Source organism: Polypterus senegalus, chromosome 6 (genome assembly GCF_016835505.1).
Source record: "Polypterus senegalus isolate Bchr_013 chromosome 6, ASM1683550v1, whole genome shotgun sequence".
NCBI classification, from domain to species: Eukaryota; Metazoa; Chordata; class Cladistia; order Polypteriformes; family Polypteridae; genus Polypterus; species Polypterus senegalus.
Genome location: NC_053159.1, coordinates 120,480,472 through 120,502,546, shown reverse-complemented (window position 1 = coordinate 120,502,546; position 22,075 = coordinate 120,480,472). Strand labels below are relative to the sequence as shown.

Below are 22,075 nucleotides of genomic sequence, written 5' to 3'. Positions count from 1 at the left end.
TACTGTTTTTTTTTTATCAGCATATATTCTCATATATTCTTATTATTACTTAGTATTACTAGAGAGCTATATGTTTATGTTTTATTGTGTTTAATTACGTTTTCCTCCTTTTTTTTTTTTTCTCTTTTTCTTTTCTAATTATTTCATGTGTACCCTAAATGAGACTGTTCAATATCATACCCTTGGTTTACTGTTATTGCTATTACTGCATTAAGACTTGTTATACTTATTTTGGACAAATCTTTAACACCATCACCTGGGTTTATTATCTGGGGGTATCATCTTAATGCACTTAATGGGGGGTTAAGCGGGGGAGAGAAAGAGAACAGGCTTGATCTATACCTAATTTATCCTCTCAATCTTTATAATTATAACTATCAACATAATAATAAGCTGCATGGCAACAACTCTTGGGGAAATAGGAAATTAAGACCTAAACTATTTAACTTCCAGTTAAGACTATAAAATGACATCAAAAACTCAGAATCAGTGTCTCCATGATGGGACAGTTAACTTTGTAAGCTGGAATGTTAAAGGCCTGAATCACGAATTAAAGAGAAAGAAAGTACTTTCTCACCTGACAATTCTAAATTCTAAAATAGTATTTTTACAGGAGACCCACTGACTAAGCAAGGATCAGTTCCAGCTGCAAAAAGACTGGACTGGCCAAATGTTCCATTCTAGCTTTACAAAGAAAACTAGAGGGGTGGGAATTCTCATACATAGAACAGTACCATTTGTAGCATCAGATGTAGTATTGGATCCTGAAGGGAGATATGTGATGGTCATGGGAGACTTATCTAACTGTAAAATGATTTTGATAAATGTTTATGCACCTAATGTTGATGATAAGGAATTTATACAAAATTTATTTGCATCCATTCCCAATCTGAACACTCATAAACTTATAATGGCTGGGGACTTTAATTGTGTTCTAAATCCACTTTTAGATAAGACTTCCTCCACAGGGGGAACGGCAACTAACACCGCAAAGATAATTACAAAGTTTATAACTGATCACAACTTATCAGATCCCTGGAGGTTTTTAAACCCAAATTCAAGAACATATTCTTTCTACTCACCAGTACATCATTGCTACTCAAGGATTGATTACTTCTTTATAGATAATAACTTCTTGCCTAAGATTAAATCTTGTAAATACGATGCTATTGTTATTTCAGACCATGCAACCTATGATCTTGGAGCTGAAATTACTAAGCCCCATACACTCACCCGCAGATGGCGCTCAACCGCTTCTATTAGCTGACGAGAATTGTACTGAATTTATATCCAAACAAATGAATTCTTTCTAGAGACAAATACATCCCCTGAGATCTCTGCAGGAATACTCTGGGAAACTCTTAAGGCCTTCTTAAGAGGACAGATTATCTCATATCTTTCCCACAGAAATAAATCCGAAGCAGAGAAAGTAGCAGAGATAAAAAGCGAAATTACTAAAATAGATGAAGAACATGCCAGACTACCAAGCGAGACTCTACATAAGAGGAGGCAGGCTCTACATTCAGAATTAAACCTCTTGACAACTAAAGAAACTGAACAACTAATTTACAAATCCAGACATCATTATTATGAACATGGAGAGAAAGCTAATAAGCTTTTAGCAACAAATTCACAAGCAAGAAGTGCGCAACGCAATCTCGGTAATCACTAACACGAACGGAGATAAAATCATCGAACACAAAAATATAATGCACACTTTTAGAGACTACTATAAATCCCTATATACTACTGAGTTTAAAGAAGACAATATACAATCTAATGCATTTCTGGATACATTACAGATACCACAAATTGACGCTTTTAGTGTGGAGGAACTTGATAAACCTCTGTCATTATCAGAATTACTGGATGCTATAAAGTCACTCCAAGGTGGAAAAGCAGCAGGCCCTGATGGCTACCCTGCAGAGTTTTACAAGAAATTCTCCGCTCAGCTAGCTCCCTCCTATTAGCAACATTTACAGAAGCCAGAGATAACCAATCTCTTCCACAAACCTTTCGCCAAGCACTAATCACTGTCTTTCCAAAACAAAATAAGGACTTATTACAATGTGCATCATACAGACCAATTTCACTTCTGAATAACGACGTTAAAATACTCTCTAAAATCATAGCTAGAAGGATGGAGAAAGTGCTCCCTCGTAATATCACAAGACCAAACTGGATTTATTAGGGGCCGACACTTATCTTCAAATCTTGACGCCTGTTTAATGTAATATACTCACCAACTAAATCAAACACCCCAGAAATATTATTATCATTGGATGCAGAAAAAGCATTCGACATGATTGAATGGAAATACCTTTTACTATTTTGGAGAAGTTTGGGTTTGGCCCGAACATTTGTGCATGGATTAAATTACTGTATACTAACCCAGAAGCTTCAGTTTGCATCAATAACATTTGCTCAGACTACTTTAAACTAGAGCGTGGCACAAGACAAGGATGCCCTTTGTCACCACTGCTGTTTGCAATTGCCATTGAACCACTGGCAATACATTGTCGAAATACTGATCAGATAAAGGGGATTAGCAGAGAAGGACTGGAACAGAAAATCTCATTATATGCAGATGACATGGTACTGTATATATCGGACCCAGAAAATTCTGTGCCTGCAGTCTTAGCAGCACTCACAGAATTTCAAAAGCTCTCTGGTCTCAGAATTAATCTGAATAAAAGTGTACTCTTTCCAGTGAACTCTCAAGCATATAATATTAGATTAGACACCCTACCTTTTATCATTGCAGAACAGTTTAAATACCTCGGGGTAAACATCACAAGTAAACATAAAGCTCTTTATCAACAAAATTTGTGTCTGCATGGAAAAAATTAAACAAGACTTGCATAGATGGTCAACCCTTCATCTCACACTAGCTGGAAGAATTAACACTGTTAAGATGAATATTCTTCCTAAGCTCCTTTTTATTTCAAAACATACCAATATACATTAATAAATCATTCTTTAAGCAATTAGATTCAACAATAACCTCATTTATTTGGAATTCAAAACATCCACGCATCAAAAGAGCGACCCTACAAAGACAAAAGGCAGAAGGCGGCATGGCTCTACCTAACTTCCAGTTTTATTACTGGGCGCAAATATACAGGATAAGAACCTGGACACAAATAGAAGAACATACACAGGCATGGACCGCAATAGAAGTAAAATCCTGCAGTACTTCTTTGTATTCCTTGCTCTGTGCTCCAATAAACACACGTTATCGGCAATACACTAATAACCCAATTGTGCTCCACTCACTTAGAATCTGGAACCAATGTAGAAAGCATTTTAAGACGGAGAAGCTTCTTCTGTGGCACCCTGCAAAGAACCACCTCTTTCAACCTTCACAAACATATGCAGTTTTTAATATCTGGAAAAATTTGGAATTAACTTGCTTAGAGATCTTTATATAGACAACGTCTTTGCATCCTATGAACAATTACATTCCAAATTTAACATTCCAGCTACAAATTTCTTTCACTATCTTCAAATCAGGAACTTTGTTAAACAGAACCTTCCAGATTTTCCTCATCTTGCACCCTCATCCACGCTGGAAAATATATTGCTCAATTTCAAGGAGTTAGACTCCATCTCTACAATATATAAAATCCTTTTACAATCCCTTCCTTTCAAAGATCCAAGAGGACACTGGGAAAATGATCTCTCAATTAATATATCAGAAAAGGAGTGGAAAGTAGCAATGCAGAGAATTCACTCAAGCTCCATATGCGCAAAGCATACAATTATACAACTCAAAATTATATATCGAGCACATCTGTCTCGACTAAAACTCTCAAAATGTTTCCAGGGCATGATCCAACCTGCGAACGTTGCAACCAAGCCCCAGCCTCACTGGGTCACATGTTCTGGGCCTGCACCAAATTAACATTATTCTGGACAAAAATTTTTAATTACCTCTCAGACAGCCTTGGACTCACAATCCCTCCTAACCCATTAACAGCTGTGTTTGGGGTTCTTCCAGAGGGGCTTAAAGTGGAGAAGGACAAACAAATTGTGATTGCATTCACTACACTGTTGGCACGCAGACTTATTCTGATAAACTGGAAGAACCCAAACTCTCCTCTTTTAAGTCAGTGGGAAACGGATGTGTTATATTATTTAAAATTGGAAAAATCAAATACTCAGTTAGAGGATCTGTACAGACTTTTTTCAAAACATGGCAGGATCTGAATCAGTAATATTTTAAAATAAGTTTATAAAGCACAGAGAATTTATTAATTTAGGTATGTTTACAAGCCTTAAATTTTGGCTTGCTCTCTCTCTCAGGGGTGGGGATCGATCTGTTCTTAACATAATTCTTCTTTTTGTAAAAACTTGATTGCTATGTATGGATTGTAATAAAATTAAAAAAAAATAATAATAATTAGGGAACACTAATTAACACAGAATAAAAGTAAGCTCTGATGGCCAGGGAGGACAGAAAAAAACAAAAAAACACTCCAGACAGCTGGAAAAAAAATAAAATCTGCAGGAGTTCCAAGGCCACTAGACCGCCCCCTCTAGGCATTCTACCTAACATAAATCCTCATATAATAACCTCAATCAGTCCTGATTATATTCAGGGTTCTCATGGAAGAATTTGATAATGATAGTCATGTGGACTTCTGGCCTTTAATCCATCAATGTAAGGACATCATGTTGCTTTGATTAGGTGGTGGTGGTGCAAATAAGCCACCACAGAAAACCGGAAAAAGAACAGAAGAGAAAGTAGGGGTTAGTACGGATTTTGGAGCCACCATGAATAATAATGATAAGTAATTGAATATACAGAACTTCACAGTTTAACTAAGATGAAGCTATGAGATAGCCATGTTAAAATAATTCTCAGGATGTTCCAAAAGGCAGCTCAATGAACTGAGTCGAAAGCTTTATGAAAGTGACAAAGGCTGAAAAGAAACTCTCCCAATATTTATGTTTACACTCCATGAGGACCCACAGTACCAGGATGCGGTCGATGGTAGACTTCTTAGGCATAAAACCAGACTGCTCCTGTCTCTGGTAGGTGAGTAATCAGTTGCAAACCTACATTTTTGGAGTTTAGATGCTTATGCTATGTTATGGCGGCCCCTGCACAACGAGAAGAGAGGTCTTTGGAACCCCGTTATCTTCTTCAATAGGGTTATTCCATGACAGATTACAAGTTACTTTTTTATTTTAACTACTACATGTAGGAGTTTTAAAAAACCCTTCTCATACTATAGATACCCAAAGTTTTTAAGCAATGTGGAATAAAGTCACTTCTAGGGCCCTTGAAGTTTAAGCTCCTTTAGTTTTATAGTAGATCCACCACTGTCTCCAATCAACGTGTGCTCCTCAGATGATATCATCAAATAATTAGCTAGGTGTGGTTGTTCTTTAGACTAGATGAACATGACTAGTTACCAGTACTCATTACTGTAATCACCTTAGGGTAGATGTCTGACAAGTTCTCGATAAATGACTTTGAGAGGAGTCTGCCTATTCCTGAACTCTTAAGAAGAGATACAGAACTCTGATTTGTACATTTTATTGCTGTCTTGTCATAATGTCTGATAGAGCCAGTCCTAATTTACTATTTGACCAAATTACATCTAGGCAAGACTCATTTAGCCCAGTAAATAATCTGAGGTAAGGGTTCTGAATGGGTTGTTTTCAAATGCTGCTTTTCTTTTCTCACAGATTAGGAACAAGATGTGCATCAGAGGAAAATTGCAACAGACTTATCACAAGGACCAAATAATCTTCTGTTGCTCTGTTTTGCCATCTCTAATTTTACGACATTTATGTCCCTGCAATTTAGTGGTATTACACTTATAAGAGCTGCGCTTCAACATACTTCTGCTAGTACCAGATTGGACTATCATCCTATAATTTAGAAATAAATTCTCCTTGTGTTAAGCGTTTCATCGATTCTTCCATTTGTCAGAGCTCTCATCCATTCTCTTACTATGTTTATTTCCTTGACTTCCTCTCTATAGCTGTAAAGTGCTGGTTAGAGGGTGAGTGGCTACAGGTGGTTCACACAGAATTGATAAATGTTACTTCATGCAATAAGAATATGGGCATAACAAATATTTGTACTACAAGAAAATATGAGATGTGCACAAAGTTGGGAAGAGGTGTGATAAACCAGGTTCTTAGTTTTTAATGGTGTAAAAATAAGTAGGGTTTCTCCAGAGCTGGAATAAGGCTGACGTTTAATCAATCAAATGGTGATTTTGTTGCCAAAATGTAACAGAGGGATGATAAAAGGCACAAAAAATGTGAGCCAAAAATACCGTCTTTCTTTATTTACCATTGTGCTACTGTCTGGTTGCTGGCTTTCTGGTTTCTTAAAAAACAAGAATTCACTCACCACTCATCTTTTTGTCTTTTTGTCTTTCTGTCTCGTTCACTTAAATGTTATCACCCCAAGTGGGAAATCTGGTTTGTCAGCAGGATGTACAAATAGATTACAACAAAACCTTAAAAACACATCACAAAGAACACACCCATCAGGTAAAAACAAATAAAGTATAGCAGTGAGCATAACGCTTGTGGTGAAAACATTAGGTCAGACATATTAGACATTAAAATTAAAGTAACATTTATTAATGCAAATGCTAGCTGTTCATCCTGTGTTTTAAAGCTGTGGATGTTTATTAAAATTAAACGTATTTAGAAGATTAATAACAGTTGGGACGTTAATAACAGTAGCGTTTCCTGACACGCTTGTGTTGAATAATTCATTGGCTGCAATTCCTCAGTGTTTTAACTGGTTGCTTTTTATCCTTGAACCTATGGCCTGATGGCAACAAATGAAATTGAGAATGTAGTAGATGAGTCATGTGTGACAAAATACACTCTGCTTTCTGTAATACTTAATTGTTAAACTGGTCTGTAATATTGGACTGTGGAGACCCTGTTATTTTACGCACCATTTTACAATTTGATTTACAGTAATCCCTCCTCGATAGATGAAAATGCGCGAAGTAGAAACCATATGTTTGTATGGTTATTTTTATATATTTTAAGCCCTTATAAACTCTCCCACACTGTTAACATTATTAGAGCCCTAGACATTAAATAACACCCTTTAGTCAAAAGTTTAAACTGTGCTCCATGACAAGACTGAGATGGCAGTTCTTTCTCACAAATAAAAGAATGTAAACATATCTTCTCTTCAAAGGAGCGCTGTCAGGAGCAGAGAATGTCAGAGAGAGAGAGAGAGAGAAAAGCAAACAATCAAAAAATCAATACGTGCTTTTGGGCTTTTAAGTATGCCTAAGCACCACGATAAAGCGGCATTTTTTAGAGGAGCGTCCGTATCCTCTAGGCAAACAGCCTCTAAACAATCAAGCACCGCGCGGGAAGCATATCATATATAATTGAGGAGTTTTATTTAATACGTAATACATGCTCTGATTGGGTAGCTTCTAAGCTATCCACCAATAGCTTCCCTTGTATGAAATCAACTGGGCAAACAAACTGAGGATGCATGTACCATAAATTAAAAGATCCATTGTCCGCAGAAATCCGCGAACCAGCGAAAGATCCATGATATATATTTAGATATGCTTACATTTAAAATCCGCGATGGAGTGAAGCCGCGAAAGTCGAAGCGCAATATAGCGAGGAATCACTGTATTCTGCTTTTATTGCTATCATTATGATTTCCAAACCAGGTCAACAGAACATAAGTAAAGACACCCTCCGTGTAAGATCAATTAAAGAGTAACATAATAGTAGGATACACAGAAAAAAGACTTCTGTTTCCTTAAGCAGTAGAGGTACTGCTGTTCCTTTTTTGCAGATGGCTTCTATATTTTACTTAAAAGTCAGTTTTAAGTCTATTATTATCCCCAGATATTTATAACTGTCAACAATTTTAACAGAATAAAGTCTCCTTCATCAAAATGTGACTGCCGTATATTGTAAACAACCTCATTTATTTCCTTGTAACATTTTAAAGATTTTTGCTCATTAACTTGTATTCTGTCTACAGATGTCCCTCTAACATATGGGTTCTTATATGCTGCACTCTAAATGTGGCTAACATACAGGTCTGTAGATGTCCTTTATCAGTTAAGAATGATTATTGTCCTCACAAATATCTCATTATCTGTTAAGGACCTACAATGGTGCATCATGGTGGTGTAATTACTGACTCTACTGCTCCACATCTTCTGGGTCTTGGGTTTCAATCCTGGCCTAGTTGTCTTTAGTGTGGAGTTTTCTTGTGTTCCCAGTATACACATGGGTTTTCTCCAGGTGTTTGCCAGTTTCAGTCCACATCCACGAGTAACTCTAATTGGCCCAATGTGAGAGATCATGGCTGGGTGTGTAAATTTCCCTTACAATGGACTGATGTTATGTCCAGGATAGGCACGTCTTCCTATGATAAAATGAATGACTCAAAATATGAATAGATTGCTTGATGGGCATCCACATTATTTCATCTAGATAATGCAGCTAAAGTCTGCTGCTTCAAGATACACTTGATCGGCCAGCTTTTACTGTTGTTTGACAGAAATCCCAAAATCTGGCTGTGGTTGCTAGCTCACAGTTTTGGGGACCTGTGCTTGAATCCAATCTGGTCAGTTTTTGTGCAGAGCTTATCTGTTTTTGAATTTCTTCCAATTTTTAAATGTTATACAGATTATTCTAGTTGATGGCCACAAAACACGTTGTGCAAGTCTTCCCTGTGATGAACTGACATCACCTCTAAGGTTTAAAACACCTTCCTTTATAAAGTTCCTTTTCCTTCTGTTACTTGTACAGGACTCCAGCGATGATTGGCTGCTCCTTTGTGGTGAACAGGAAATTTTTTGGAGAAATTGGTTTGCTTGACCCTGGAATGGATGTGTATGGAGGTGAGAATGTGGAGCTGGGCATCAAGGTGGGTGTTTTCTTTTTTGATTTTCACTTTGCTATTTAGGGTATATTAGATTTTTTTTATTGTTGTCTGACATGGAATTCAGAGCTTGGGACCTCCAGGTGGTGTTTTCATGACTGATACACGACCAAAAATTGGACATTCTGCTCTCCTCTTACTTCAAGAAGAAAATATATCATCATCATCTCATTGTAATATTGACAGCTTAATATAACAGAATAGCTTAGATATATGACAAGATGAGTAATACATCTTTTTAGTTAGCCAATAAAAGGTGCCATTTTGCTTGAATTCTCACTTTAAAACTTTCAAATTTCTCATAACACAGTTTGCATTGTTTTTGCACACAGCAAATGTCTGGGATTCAAAGTGGTGCATGTGCATTTTGAGGTCACATATTAGTCCATGGTATTGACAATTCTGTTCATGATTTTTACACATTGCCATAGAAGCTGTATTTGGGGGTTGGGGGATTATGGAGGGGCTGTTGGTGATCCTGGTGTAATTCTAGAAGAATGTGCCGATAGTAAAAAGGAATTGTAAAATCCATACCACCTGTATTTGACTATACAGCCTACTGAGTCTCCACTGTGTTTCATTTTGCAAGTGATTCAAATCCATTATGACAATGAAATCTATCCTAAATCTGCAAAATTAATAAAACAAATCAAACAGATGTGACCTGATAAAGCAAACATACAGTAAATACCAGATATATGATGATTTCAAATTCTTTACCGTGGAGGACGTCTGCCACCTGGTCAGCGAAGAATGACAGTTGCTTGAAGATGCTTTGAATGGAATCATCTCTGCTGAATTTCTCTGCATGACTCTCTCAGAAAAATATGAATTTGAGGTTGGACACTGCAGAAAAAAATAAGGAAATTTGAACTGTACTAGTAGTCATTCTTTCTTTCTTTCTTTTTGCATTTGACACTTTTGTAAAAAAAAAAATTGAATTTAATTGAAAATGAATGCAAAAACTGTCTATAATGTAATGGCACCATAAATAAATAATTAATGGTGTAATTTAGTACTGTATTTAATAAGCCAGTCTGCCAGGTAGTATATAGTAACAGGAACAGCACCTTTTTATGTATTTTATTTTCTTATGCAGCCCTATAAACTATAACCATATAAATTTAATGATTTTCTCTGAACATTTACCCATGATTCCTGGTTCAAAATAAGTTATTATCACCATTCAAATCAATGCTCAGCATCACTTTTTCCAACTTGGGAGAACTTTTATTTAGCGTGCCAGGAGCAGGAACAAATGTGATGAGTAGGATCATCAAGTCACTGATGGTGATGAACAAGACAGGAGTCTGTTAACGTAAGCCTACTATAGTGATTATACCAATTTAGATAATTACTGGAATTTAAATCGTCAGTCCCAATTTCTTTTAAAAGTCATTTTAAGCTTAAACTTGCATTTTTTTTGTTAAAAGGGCAGGCATCTTTTAACTTGCAGTGCAGGTTGAAACAGCCTAGGTGTTAAATATTGTGAACGCTGGCCCCGGCACAGACAGACGGACAACATTTTTGCACCCACACACCGTTTATTTACACTCTTTACAATCATATAAATGTCACGTGCACTCACGAACCCCAGTGCCTCCAGCACTGATTCCCCCAAGTCCAGGGCCCACAGTCCTTGTGCCTTCCTGGCCGCCTCCAGTCCTTCCACAAGCTCAGTCCTTCTGCCTCCCGACTTCCACCGCTGACTGGAGGGAGGCGGCCCCTTTTATGGGGAGCGGATGGCTCCAGCTGCTTCCCGGCACTTAACGGTGGCCACACCCTGTGTGGCGGAAGTGCCGCTGCACCCGAAGCCGTCCGTGTCTCCCGGTCGTCTTCCCGGCACTTCCTGGTGTGGCGGAAGTGCGGGCTCCCGAATAAACAGGCACTGGGGCGCCGCCTGGCGGTGGCCACGGGTCCATACAGGGCTGGGCTTCCAAGCCCTGTACCCGAGGCCCCCTGCATAACCAGGATGGACGCCCCCACTCGGTCTGGAGGAGGCACTCGCCCTCCTCTGGTCCTCCAAAGCATCCCGGCCGGGCTCCAGCCCCAGCCGAGGACCGTACGGGGTAAACCGGCATCAGGGCTCCACCTGGCGGTGACCACGGGCCCCTACAGGGTAGGGCTTCCATGCCCTCGACCCGTGGCTCCCAACAGAACCAGGGCGGACGCCCCCTCGCGGTCTGGAGGAGGCACAATATGTACTGTATACCCTTTATAGGAATATGTGTTGTATTTCAGTTAAGTGCATTGTCTCATGTTCACTATGGATATGTTGCAGTGTTGTTTGATATTGAGCGGCAAAAATGCTGCTTGCCTCAGGTAGTGTTTTGTAACATGCTGACACTACCAGGCCCACAGACTTTCATTTTTAATATTCACTAGCAGGTATACCCAGCACTTAACCAGGTGGACAAGTGCCAACAGGGCCGTTCTTAGGCATGGGCGAGCAGGGCAGTCACCCAGGGCCCCGAGACAAAAGGGGCCCCATCATTCGAGGGTTTTTCTTTTTTTTTAAGATTAACGCAAGCTACGTATCTGTACTACGAGGTTTAATGCTAAGCTTACTGCCCTTTCCCGGGGCAGGGATGAATTGGAAATGAATCCACAAGATATTAGCTTTCCTGCACCAGAAAGTTTGCGCAGAGGAAGAGTGCGCAGACAATTTGAGTGAAATTTTGACTACGAAGCACAAGATCAACCAATACTTGATCCAAAGGATAAATATTGCATTGATTTTTCAATATATTGCTTGACCAAGCGATATCGTCAACGACTGAGCGCTTTGACTAAATGAAAGGCCATTATGATTACTTTGGTTTTCTTTATAATTATGTGAGAATAAAATGTCTAAGTGATGCGGATTTGATTCAATCCTGACAGGATCTCAATGCGATATTAACAGATGAAACGACTGGTTCCGATATTGATGCTCAGGACTTGGCAAATCTGGTGCCTCCTAATGCTTCTGCTCTTGAAATATTGTATTATATACCAGAACAGCTTGCAAGATTCTGTTCCAAACGTCACAATAGTACTACGCGTCTCCTTGATCATACCAGTTACTGTCGCTGCTGGGGAGCACAGCTTTTCTAAGCTAGAAATAATCAAGAATTACCTTAGGACACCCATGTTACAAGAACGATTGAATGCTTTAGCATTAATGTCCATTGAGCGAGATGTTGTCCAATCGCTTGATTACTCAGCATTAATTAAAAATTTCACAAGTGTTAAAGTGCGAAAAGTTGATTCCGTTTCTTGAGCTTTGTTCTGGTATGTTCTTTAGCCCAGGTTTTTAATTTGGTAGAAAAAAATGGAAAACGGTATAAAAAACACACTTTTTAATTGTGACAAAAAAATAAATAAAATGCTCTAAAATGTATAAAAATATGCACCACTGCACTGCACATTTTGCACACGCTGGGCTTAGCTACATACCTCCATGCAGTGCCCAGTGGAAACAGGTCAAATCTAGCTGAACTCTAGCTAATACTACACACATTAGGGCCCCCACAGTCTAATTGTGCCCAGGGCCCCCAACGTCCTAAGAACGGCCCTGGTGCCATTCATGTCATTAAATAAATTCCTCAGGTAAAAACATTTCCGAGTGAAACAGTCTACAATCTTTTCCTGTGCAATGTTTAGTATAGACGATTTTGCATGTTGGACAAACACACGTTCAGCTTTGTCTATTAGCTCTTTCACTCATGTGAATGGTTGAGGTTAAGTGCATTATCCATGGTGACTCAACCCAATGATTTCTAACTTTAAAGAGCTGTAATGGTTTCTAGTAATCTACTGACTATGGGAATTACTGTAAAATGGTACACTACCCCTAATAACCACAGAAGAGCTGAACTAATGTACAATTAGCCCAGTGATTTTCACAAAGATTATTTCTTCTAAAATGTAAGCTACTGGAAAAATTGGATATTGGATCAACCCTGAAATAACAGGGATAAAGATCAAAGTTGTGGAGGAAAGTGGTATGTAACTTAGCATTGTTTCTTAAACTGGGTCACATGATATATGTACATTAGTCGTCATTTACAAATTGTACTGAAAAAGAAAGGATCACGAACAGTTTGTGGAGTACCTTGTGATGCATTGCTGCTTGCAAGAGGAAAACAGTCCTCCTGGACAATGATGATGGGGATTCTCCAAGGGGGACAGAGGTTGCTGGTTATGCACAAATGGAAATCTTATGTGACAATCTTTATACAACTTCTCTTTGACATTATATCAACCATGATCATCTTAATAAATGATTGATTTATAGGCTCATTATTGCCTTGGGTCATATTTAAAAGCGTGAACAAAAAAGACCATCCTAATTCCTGTAATTGTCTACCATGTGATGGTTGTGCGCCAAATGTGAAGGTGACTATAGTTTTCACCTTTCCCAGTGTGCTTTCAGCCAATAAGATGTGGCAGAGCAGGATGGCCAAGTTATTTCCTTTGCCTGACATGGCTGTTAATCTCACGTCTGCTGGAGAGTTTGGGCAGCCATAGCTGAATTAGAACATTCAATTTTATTGTCCAGGTTTGGTGTACCTTGGAATTCAATGTAAATCTTTTACTCATTAGCACCTATGATAATGGCCACCACCACCAATGAGTGCTAAATGAATCAGGCAGCTTGCAATATTATTCCTTTCACTACCAACAGGCACTTTATGCAGTTAATTTGAATGTGAAACTATACCAAAACACTTATGGTGTCACCTATTGATTACTTGAGCATCACTAGACCCTTGTCACTGTTGATTTTCACTAACTAAACAGATCTTGAGGATAACAAGGGAATATTCTTCCCATTCTCTGGTGTGTAACAGGCAAGTGACTGAAATGGCATCACATCAGAGCAGCACAAATAATCACACTGTTACTTTCTCTGTAAAAACAGATGACAGTGTCCTTTTTAAGAGCGGACCTGTTCCTCCCTTGGGTAGCTAAACTAAAATGCCAAGAGTTTATATTGGAAGTAAAAGTCCCAATGAATACACTTCACTGCTTGAAGTACTCAAAGGGCAGACGCTATTATTCTTTGTCCTTCACAAGGCCACCGTCTCCTGAAAGTGCTGGGCTGGCAGACTCATTTGTATTCCAGCTGGTAGTCTGTACAAGAGCAAGAACTTGGCAAAGCAGCAGCTACCAGTGAAGGCTGTGTATTTGGAAAGTGATGCATGAGCTGCACTGGCACAGGCAGGTTGGTATTCTGGTCTGTTTAAAGTAGAAGACTAATTGGCTTTCAGATCTATCAGATATATATAGTGACTCTGTAAGGAAAATAATGGACAAAACAAAGGGAAAGGGTAAAGATTTGGGGTGTACCACATCTCCTATAATTGTAGCAACTTGCAACAGCTATACAACTGCCCGCTATTGCTAGGGCTCTTAATAAATACTGTGAGTATTAGTGTATCGAGTTGTTTTTATTTTTTTATACATTTTTTTTGCATGGGTTTTCAAAATCAATCAATAGTTTTTGGGGTTTTTGAGGTTTCTGATAATGATTATGACATTCATTTTTGGATTTTCCAACCATGTAAAAAGTTATCTAATTTTAAGGATCGTTTCATCTGAGATTTTATACTTCGCATTATTACCGCTATGTTTTGTTCCTGTCATCGGGACCGATGCACATGTTGCTAGGGGAGTGTGCTCTGTGATCGCAACCTTTGGGGAACGACAAGATGGGATAAAAAGACATCTAAAAAATTGCTTCCTACTCTGAGTTGCAGATACAAAACCTTTGTTTGTAACGCTCTTTCTAAAGGTCTTTGAAATTTTTTGTCCTATATTCTTTACTATGATTTTTGTCTCTCATGTTGGTTTTATCGTTCATGTCTTTGATCTCCTGGTGCTGACCCTTTTCTGTTTCTCGTTTTTCTCTTGGTTATTTCTCAAATCTAGTCAGTTCGCTGACATAACAGAGTGGCAGCTAGTAACCTTCAGTTGATATGTTCTCATTGACCCTTTCTTCTGTGGGTCGTGTTATTTGCTTAGTGGCCATTGGGCTGCTACTCTGTCAATGATAACTTGAGATTCTTTAAAAATGTGCCAGATGAATTTCTTAAGTGTGCAGGTCTAGCAGCGTGCCCTGTCTGTCTGTGCTAAATCTCCTATTAAAAGGTTCAGGACTTATAATGCAAGTTAATTAATGTCGTAAAGAGAGTTCAAAGGTCAGAAAGCTGATAAGATCGCACAGTTTAGTATGACTTCCCTCACCACCCTGAAAACCTGCTGCTTGCACAATAAAGGTTTTGGGTACTTGGTACCTGCTTTTGGGAGCTGGAGCCATTGTGACAATACAGGCTGATATTTACGGAGTTAGATTACTGCCAAACCTCTGTATGCAAGCAGCAGGAATTTTGTAAGTTTGCATTACATTTTGAGGAGGAGTGATGCATTTTGCAAACATTTTATGCAAAAGTCACTTGATTTTTGGCAGCGTTCTTGTGCAGCATTACTGCCAAAATGATCTGAGCTAGGACATAGTGGGGCGAGGATGGGCCTCCGTTCTTACAGCCAATGAGAGTAGTCATTGCTAACTGACTAATTATGCATCTCATAAACAGGAAACCTAAAGCCTCATGGGAATGGTTTCTTGACTTGAAGACCCACCTCACCCTCTCACTTGTTATTCTTGTGTGCAATTCAATAAGGCCATCCTTTAGTTTCCTGTTTATGATGTGTGATTATACTGTAAGTACGCATTAAACTATATTTTAGCAAAAAAGCAAGGGTTTTACATGTTTTGAGTATATGACTGCATGGCGGCCATGTGGATTTTGTGACATGAGTAATGTGAGAATTGTTTTCTTTTTTTCATGGATGTTTTTCACATTGTTTGCCATTTTACAACATTGGTCACTATTGGCTTCATTTCTCTTATATTATATAAACTGTTTTCTCTTCACTCTGCATTTAAACGTGAGATTAAAGTTGTTTTCAGCGATCACTACATGAGGTAAGTAATATACAAAAAAAATACATAATTTTTGGATGGAGTAGTTCTTGAAGGTGCCCCAATTTATGAAATGGTAAATGGGCTTAATGGAAACAAAAGGAGCTGTGTGACTGAGTCACATTAGCAGCCCAAATGGGCCGTAGTTACGTGCAGCGCAAGACAGCAGCAGAACAGAAGCAGGTTTGGTTTAGATTTGCACTTATTTATTTCCACAAGGACACTAAGGTAGGAGACTCATGCAAACTGCAGTTTTTTTTTCATTTTAACTTATGTAGTATTTACTCTGCAACCAGGCAGACTGGCTCCATTAGTTTGTTGTATTGTTCCTGTCAGAGTTTCTTGCAGTTTTTTCAAAATCACAATACCAATGGTTGAGTTTTGTCCAACATCATTAAAATATGGCCAGAGAAGGCAACTCAGAATGCAGTGCAGGAAAGTATCTAGCACTAGCTGTACCAGCCATTCAACAGAGGGAAAAAAATTACTTATGAACTCACAACCAATATTGAAAAAACGAATGAAAAACAAAAACTATTAGTGCAACCTGCTATATGTTAGATTGACACAACTGTGATTGCTTATTGCAATGAGATCCTGCAGCATTGTGTTGTACAGGATGAAGTTCTGTTTGCAATTAATCTTCTGCTTATGTACTCTCAAGCAAATATTTTGTGAATGCAAAACAATGAGGGTGTGTTGGTTTTCTGTGTGCATGAGTATTAAGTGCTTTCTGGTGCCACCTTACATGTGTTTGATATATCAGTTCAACCATGATGAATATTTTATTGCTGTAATCTTTCGCTTTTCCTTCCTCACACATATTTGTCATATTAAAGCAATTCAAAGTTTTGCACTTTTTTGCACAATAAAATTTTATAAGATTTATAAGTTTCTTGAATGCTGATTGAGTGTGAGTAAACAAACGTAGTTTTGAAATGACACCATGTAGAGTTTCAATATATGCAGTCATATGAAAAAGTTTGGGAACCCCTCCCAGCCTGCATAATAATTTACTTTCAACAAAAAAGATAACAGTGGTATGTCTTTCATTTCCTAGGAACATCTGAGTACTCGGGTGTTTTCTGAACAAAGATTTTTAGTGAAGCAGCATTTAGTTGTATGAAATGAAATCAAATGTAAAAAACTGGCTGTGCAAAACTGTGGGTCCCCTTGTAATTCTGCTGATTTGAATGCATGTAACTGCTCAATACTGATTACTTGCAACACCAAATTAGTTGGATTAGCTCTTTAAGCCTTGAACTTCATAGACAGGTGTGTCCAATCATGAGAAAATGTATTTAAGGTTGTCAATTGCAAGTTGTGCTTCCCTTTGACTCTCCTCTGAAGAGTGACAGCATGGGATCCTCCAAGCAACTCTCAAAAGATCTGAAAACAAAGATTGTTCAGTATCATTGTTTAGGGGAAGGCTACAAAAAGCTATCTGAGGTTTAAACTGTCAGTTTCAACTGTGAGGAATGTAATCAGAAAATGGAAGGCCACAGGCACAACTGCTGTTAAGCCCAGGTGTGGCAGACCAAGAAAAATACAGGAGCGGCATATGCGCAGGATTGTGAGAATGGTTACAGACAACCCACAGATCACCTCCAAAGACCTGCAAGAACATTTTGCTGCAGATGGTGTATCTGTACGTCGTTCTACAATTCAGCACAATTTGCACAAATAATATCAGTATCATCAGTATGGCAGGGTGATGAGAAAGAAGCCCTTTCTGCATTCACGCCACAAACAGAGTTGCTTGTTGTATGCAAATGCTCACTTAGACAAGCCAGATTCATCTTGGAACAAAGTGCTTTGGACTGATGAGACAAAGATGGAGTTATTTGGTCATAACAAAAAGCACTTTGCATGGTGGAAGAAGAACACCGCATTCCAAGAAACACACCTGCTACCTACTGTCAGATTTGGTGGAGGTTCCATCATGCTGTGAGGCTGTGTGGCTAGTTCAGGGACTGGGGCCCTTGTTAAAGTTGAGGGTCAGATCAATTCAATCCATTATCAACAAATTCTTCAGGATAATGTTCAAGCATCAGTCACAAAGTTGAAGTTATGCAGGGTTTGGATATTCCAACAAGACAATGACCCAAAATACAGTTCGAAATCTACAAAGGCATTCATGCAGAGGGAGAAGTACAATATTCTGGAATGGCCATCATAGTCCCCTGACTTGAATATCATCGAAAATCTATGGGATGATTTGAAGCAGAGTGATGTAGTGGTAGTGCTGCTGCCTTGCAGTTAGGAGACCCAGGTTCGCTTCCCAGGTCCTCCATGCGTGGAGTTTGCATGTTCTCCCCGTGTCTGCGTGGGTTTCCTCTGGGTGCTCCGGTTTCGTCCCACAGTCCATAGACATGCAGGTTAGGTGCAATGGCGATCCTAAATTATCCCTAGTGGGAGTGTGTGTGTGCCTTGTGGTGGGCTGGTACCCTGCCCGGGGTTTGTTTCCTGCCTTGCACCCTTTGTTGGCTGGGATTGGCTCCAGCAGACCCCAATGACCCTGTAGTTAGGATATAGCGGGATGGATAATGGATGCATGGATGATTTGAATCAGGCTGTCCATGCTCGGCAGCCATCAAGTTTAACTGAACTGGAGAGATTTTGTATGGAAGAATGGTGAAAAATACCTCCAGCCAGAATCCAGACACTCACCAAAGGCTATAGGAGGCGTCTAGAGGCTGTTAGATTTGCAAAAGGAGGCTCAACTAAGTATTGATGTGATATCTCTGTTGGGGTGCCCAAATTTATGCACTTGTCTAATTTTGTTATAATGCATATTGAATATTTTCTGTTAATGCAATAAACTTAATGTCACTGCTGAAATACTACTGTTTCCATAAGGCATGTCATATATTAAAAGGAAGTTGCTACTTTGAAAGCTCAGCCAATGATAAACAAAAATCCAAAGAATTAAGTGGGGACCCCAAACGTTTTCATATGACTGTAGATATTTTAAGCCCGTGATGCTTATTGTTAACTAAACTATAACTTGTCCCAGTTGAAGTCTGCTAACTAAAATGATCTGGAGGTTAACAATATTTTTTCCTATGCAATAATTTGTAAAATGCGACTGGGCTGACTGAAGTGAACAGGTCACAAGCCTCAGTGGTGTTGCCCTAGAGTAGCACAAGTAATCATGTTGTCACTTCCTCTGGAAAAGCAGATGACAATGTCCTTTTTTAGAAGCAGAAGCAGAAGCCGAAGTAGAACAAGATTTAGCTTAGTTTTGTGGTAATCCATTTCTGGAGGTCTGCTAATCTTGGTAGTTGAGGCAAACTGCAGTTTGATTGTTTCACCTGTTGTAACCATCATCTCCTCACTACCAACAACAGCTCCCAATGTAGCTCTTGATTTGGAAAGCCTTAGTCCAATGAGAATAAACCAAAACCAGAACTTCAAGCCAATATCAAGTTACTCTGATCACCAGGCTTACACATATTTCTTTGAACTGTTTGTTCTTAATCTCACACATACTAAAAGTCATCAGAAATACACCAGATGAGACCTTATGTTCCTGACATTGCTCAATCTGCTGACATGAAGGCTACTGTTATTCTATTTATAAACTTACAGTATAATGTAAGCCAAGGTGAACACTCCGGATGCAGAAAAGACTTTAATCTGTACACTCTGCATGACCATCTGCCAGACTTCAGGGAATACGTCAAGTTTCCAACACCCTCACTGACACCTGCCTCTATTAATATTATGGTAACTAGGATAGTACTTACGTTGTGGGGGCAGCATCTTAGAGCTAGGGAGTTCAGATCACAATATAATCCATCTTATATTATCCTTTCAGCAGAATTGAGAGACAGGTTAGGGCTGGAAAGGTGGAAGCTAGAAGGTCGTCTCCAGAGGTGCTTGGAACGCTTCAGGACAATTTCTATTGTACCAACTGGGAAGTCATCACAGAACAAGGAACATCACCTAATCCATGGCAGTCATTTCTGCATGTATAAAATTGTACGAAAATATAGCCATGCCAAATTTGACCCAAACAATAAAGCCTGGGTAACCCGTAAATTAAAAGAGCCTGCAAAAATGTACTTAATTGTGTAGCCAGCAGAAGGAGGAACAAAATCAAGCAGAGCAAATATGTAAACATGTTTAAGAAATGCTAAGCAATGTACAAAGACAAACTAGAACTGTGGATTAATAATGCTGCAATGAAAGCCCAGCAGGGACTACCCATAGTTAGTAGATGCAAGTCAAAGGAGCACAGTATGACGTCTGTTTACAAATGATAAGAAACATTTTTATTGCCAGTTTGATGCCAGTGATTTCATATTAAAATAGACAAAGGTTGGGATAGTCCTGCTGTTGCAGGTACAAAAATAAAAGTTACTGTTAAATTACTGTTACATTTTCATATCCCAGATGATATCAGTTGGAAACCTTATGAATGTGGGCAGACTAGTTAGCATGGCTAGTTAATTTGACTGGTCAATCAATAGTGGAGTGGTCCATGATCTTTGCAAATTATACAACCAATAGACTGAAACACCTACGTTCACCTACTCTACATCATCATTTTCTCAAGTACAAGAACAAAGATGCCATGAACTTCTCTGTGAAACGTGACATTTTCTTGGTCCTATCCAAGTAGTCACATATTGTTCTTTTCAATAGGAAGAGGCCAGTCAGGCACTTCTGTGACTTCTATGATGACGCTTTGTTCATTTTTGGATTGCTCAATAAGTAGTCCATCTACGTGACAATTATCTTTGTATTTGTAACCCTAACTATTAACCATTTCATTTGCCAATTAATTTCTTCATGGCTGTTCAACCATTTTTGGAAAAGGCAGACTTGAAAAATTTGTAACTCCAGAATCAGGAAATGGAGGGAAAAACAGTCAGAGAATAGCAGAAAAGGTCATTTAACAAAGTGCCAAGACCCAATAAGCAAAACTTAAAAAAAGAAAAATAAGGTTTTTTTGCCTAAAATACAATCCCAGAATTAGACATTATACAAGACCCAGTCTCAGTGTGGATTGCAGGTCTCAGTCTACCCATTAGCATTAAGCTGCTTTAGCCATATACTGACTTTTGTCCAACGCTAGAGAGTATACCCTTTATATCAGTCAGAAGCCATCATCCTAGGCTGCCCAGTGTGGTTTATGTTTCCTCTGCAATTATCATGTTTAGCTACCCATCAAGGCATATTTATATTTTTCCTCTTTTTGGCATCCCCTGTAAATAAACCCTGTACAATACAATAGATCTTTGCTATTTCATTTACCAATTCATTTCTTCATAGCAGGTCTACCAGTTGTGATAAAAGCAAATAAAAAAGCAATTGCTAACTTCAGGACCATGAGATGATAGGGGAAAAAAGCACAGCTAGAGAAAAGCAAGGATCCAAAGCCAGAAAAGATCGTTGAACAAAACACAAACGCAAATATGCAAATGCAAAACTTAAAATAAAACTTAAGGTCAAGGAAAACAACACACAGCCAAAACATTTCCAATATTTAGTGTGGGTGCCAGTAAACGTCTCCCCACTTTCTTAGTCCTTCTGATATAAAAAAATAAATCTTTGCTGTGTGAGTACGAGCCTCTTCTTGTTTGCAGAATTTGGCTCACTTTCTGACAAACAACTCCATCTTTCTCCAGACTTGCAAGTTTGCTGGCCTCCTTCATTTTTCTGTTACTACTTCAATTTCACCTTTCTCCCGGAAAGATTCTTCTGTATCTCCTGATCTTTATTACTCATAATAGACAGACTTATGTCATGCTTCTGATGCTATTTAAGATAGTGGTACAGATTTTTAGGATAAAGATAAAAAGAACTGCACAGAACTTTTTTTTTCAGCTAGGGTAAAGACTTCAGTTTAGTGTTTGAACTTACAAAAATGTATTGTTTATTTAGATTTTGGTTCTGCTCTCTCTGTAATAGTTCTTCCTAATAAGAAATACAACTTTGTTTTTGAGATGACTTGGTTAACTTAGCTTTAAAAAATGTTTTTTTTTCTTGATCCTACTCCTTTCTAATCTTTCAGACATGCCATATGTTCATCCAAGCACTAATATCAGAATAATAACATCCATGCCTAGCACTTACGCCAACCACGTGCTGGCAATGTGAGCATTGTTGCTAAAAACAAGACGGCCATGATGATAAAAAAATTCACAAAAAAGAAGATTCCTGCATTCAAAATGAATAAACAAAAC

The 22,075-nt window shown here is 38.6% G+C and overlaps 1 protein-coding gene across 1 annotated transcript in view; it reads left to right on the top strand.

Moving 5' to 3' along the window:
- galnt17 (polypeptide N-acetylgalactosaminyltransferase 17) overlaps positions 1 to 22,075 on the top strand; it is a 163,144-nt gene that overhangs the window by 46,859 nt on the left and 94,210 nt on the right. Inside the window, exon 6 of the mRNA XM_039756995.1 lies at positions 8,779 to 8,896. Coding sequence (XP_039612929.1) covers positions 8,779 to 8,896 — 118 coding nt within the window. The remainder of the gene's footprint in view (positions 1 to 8,778; positions 8,897 to 22,075) is intronic.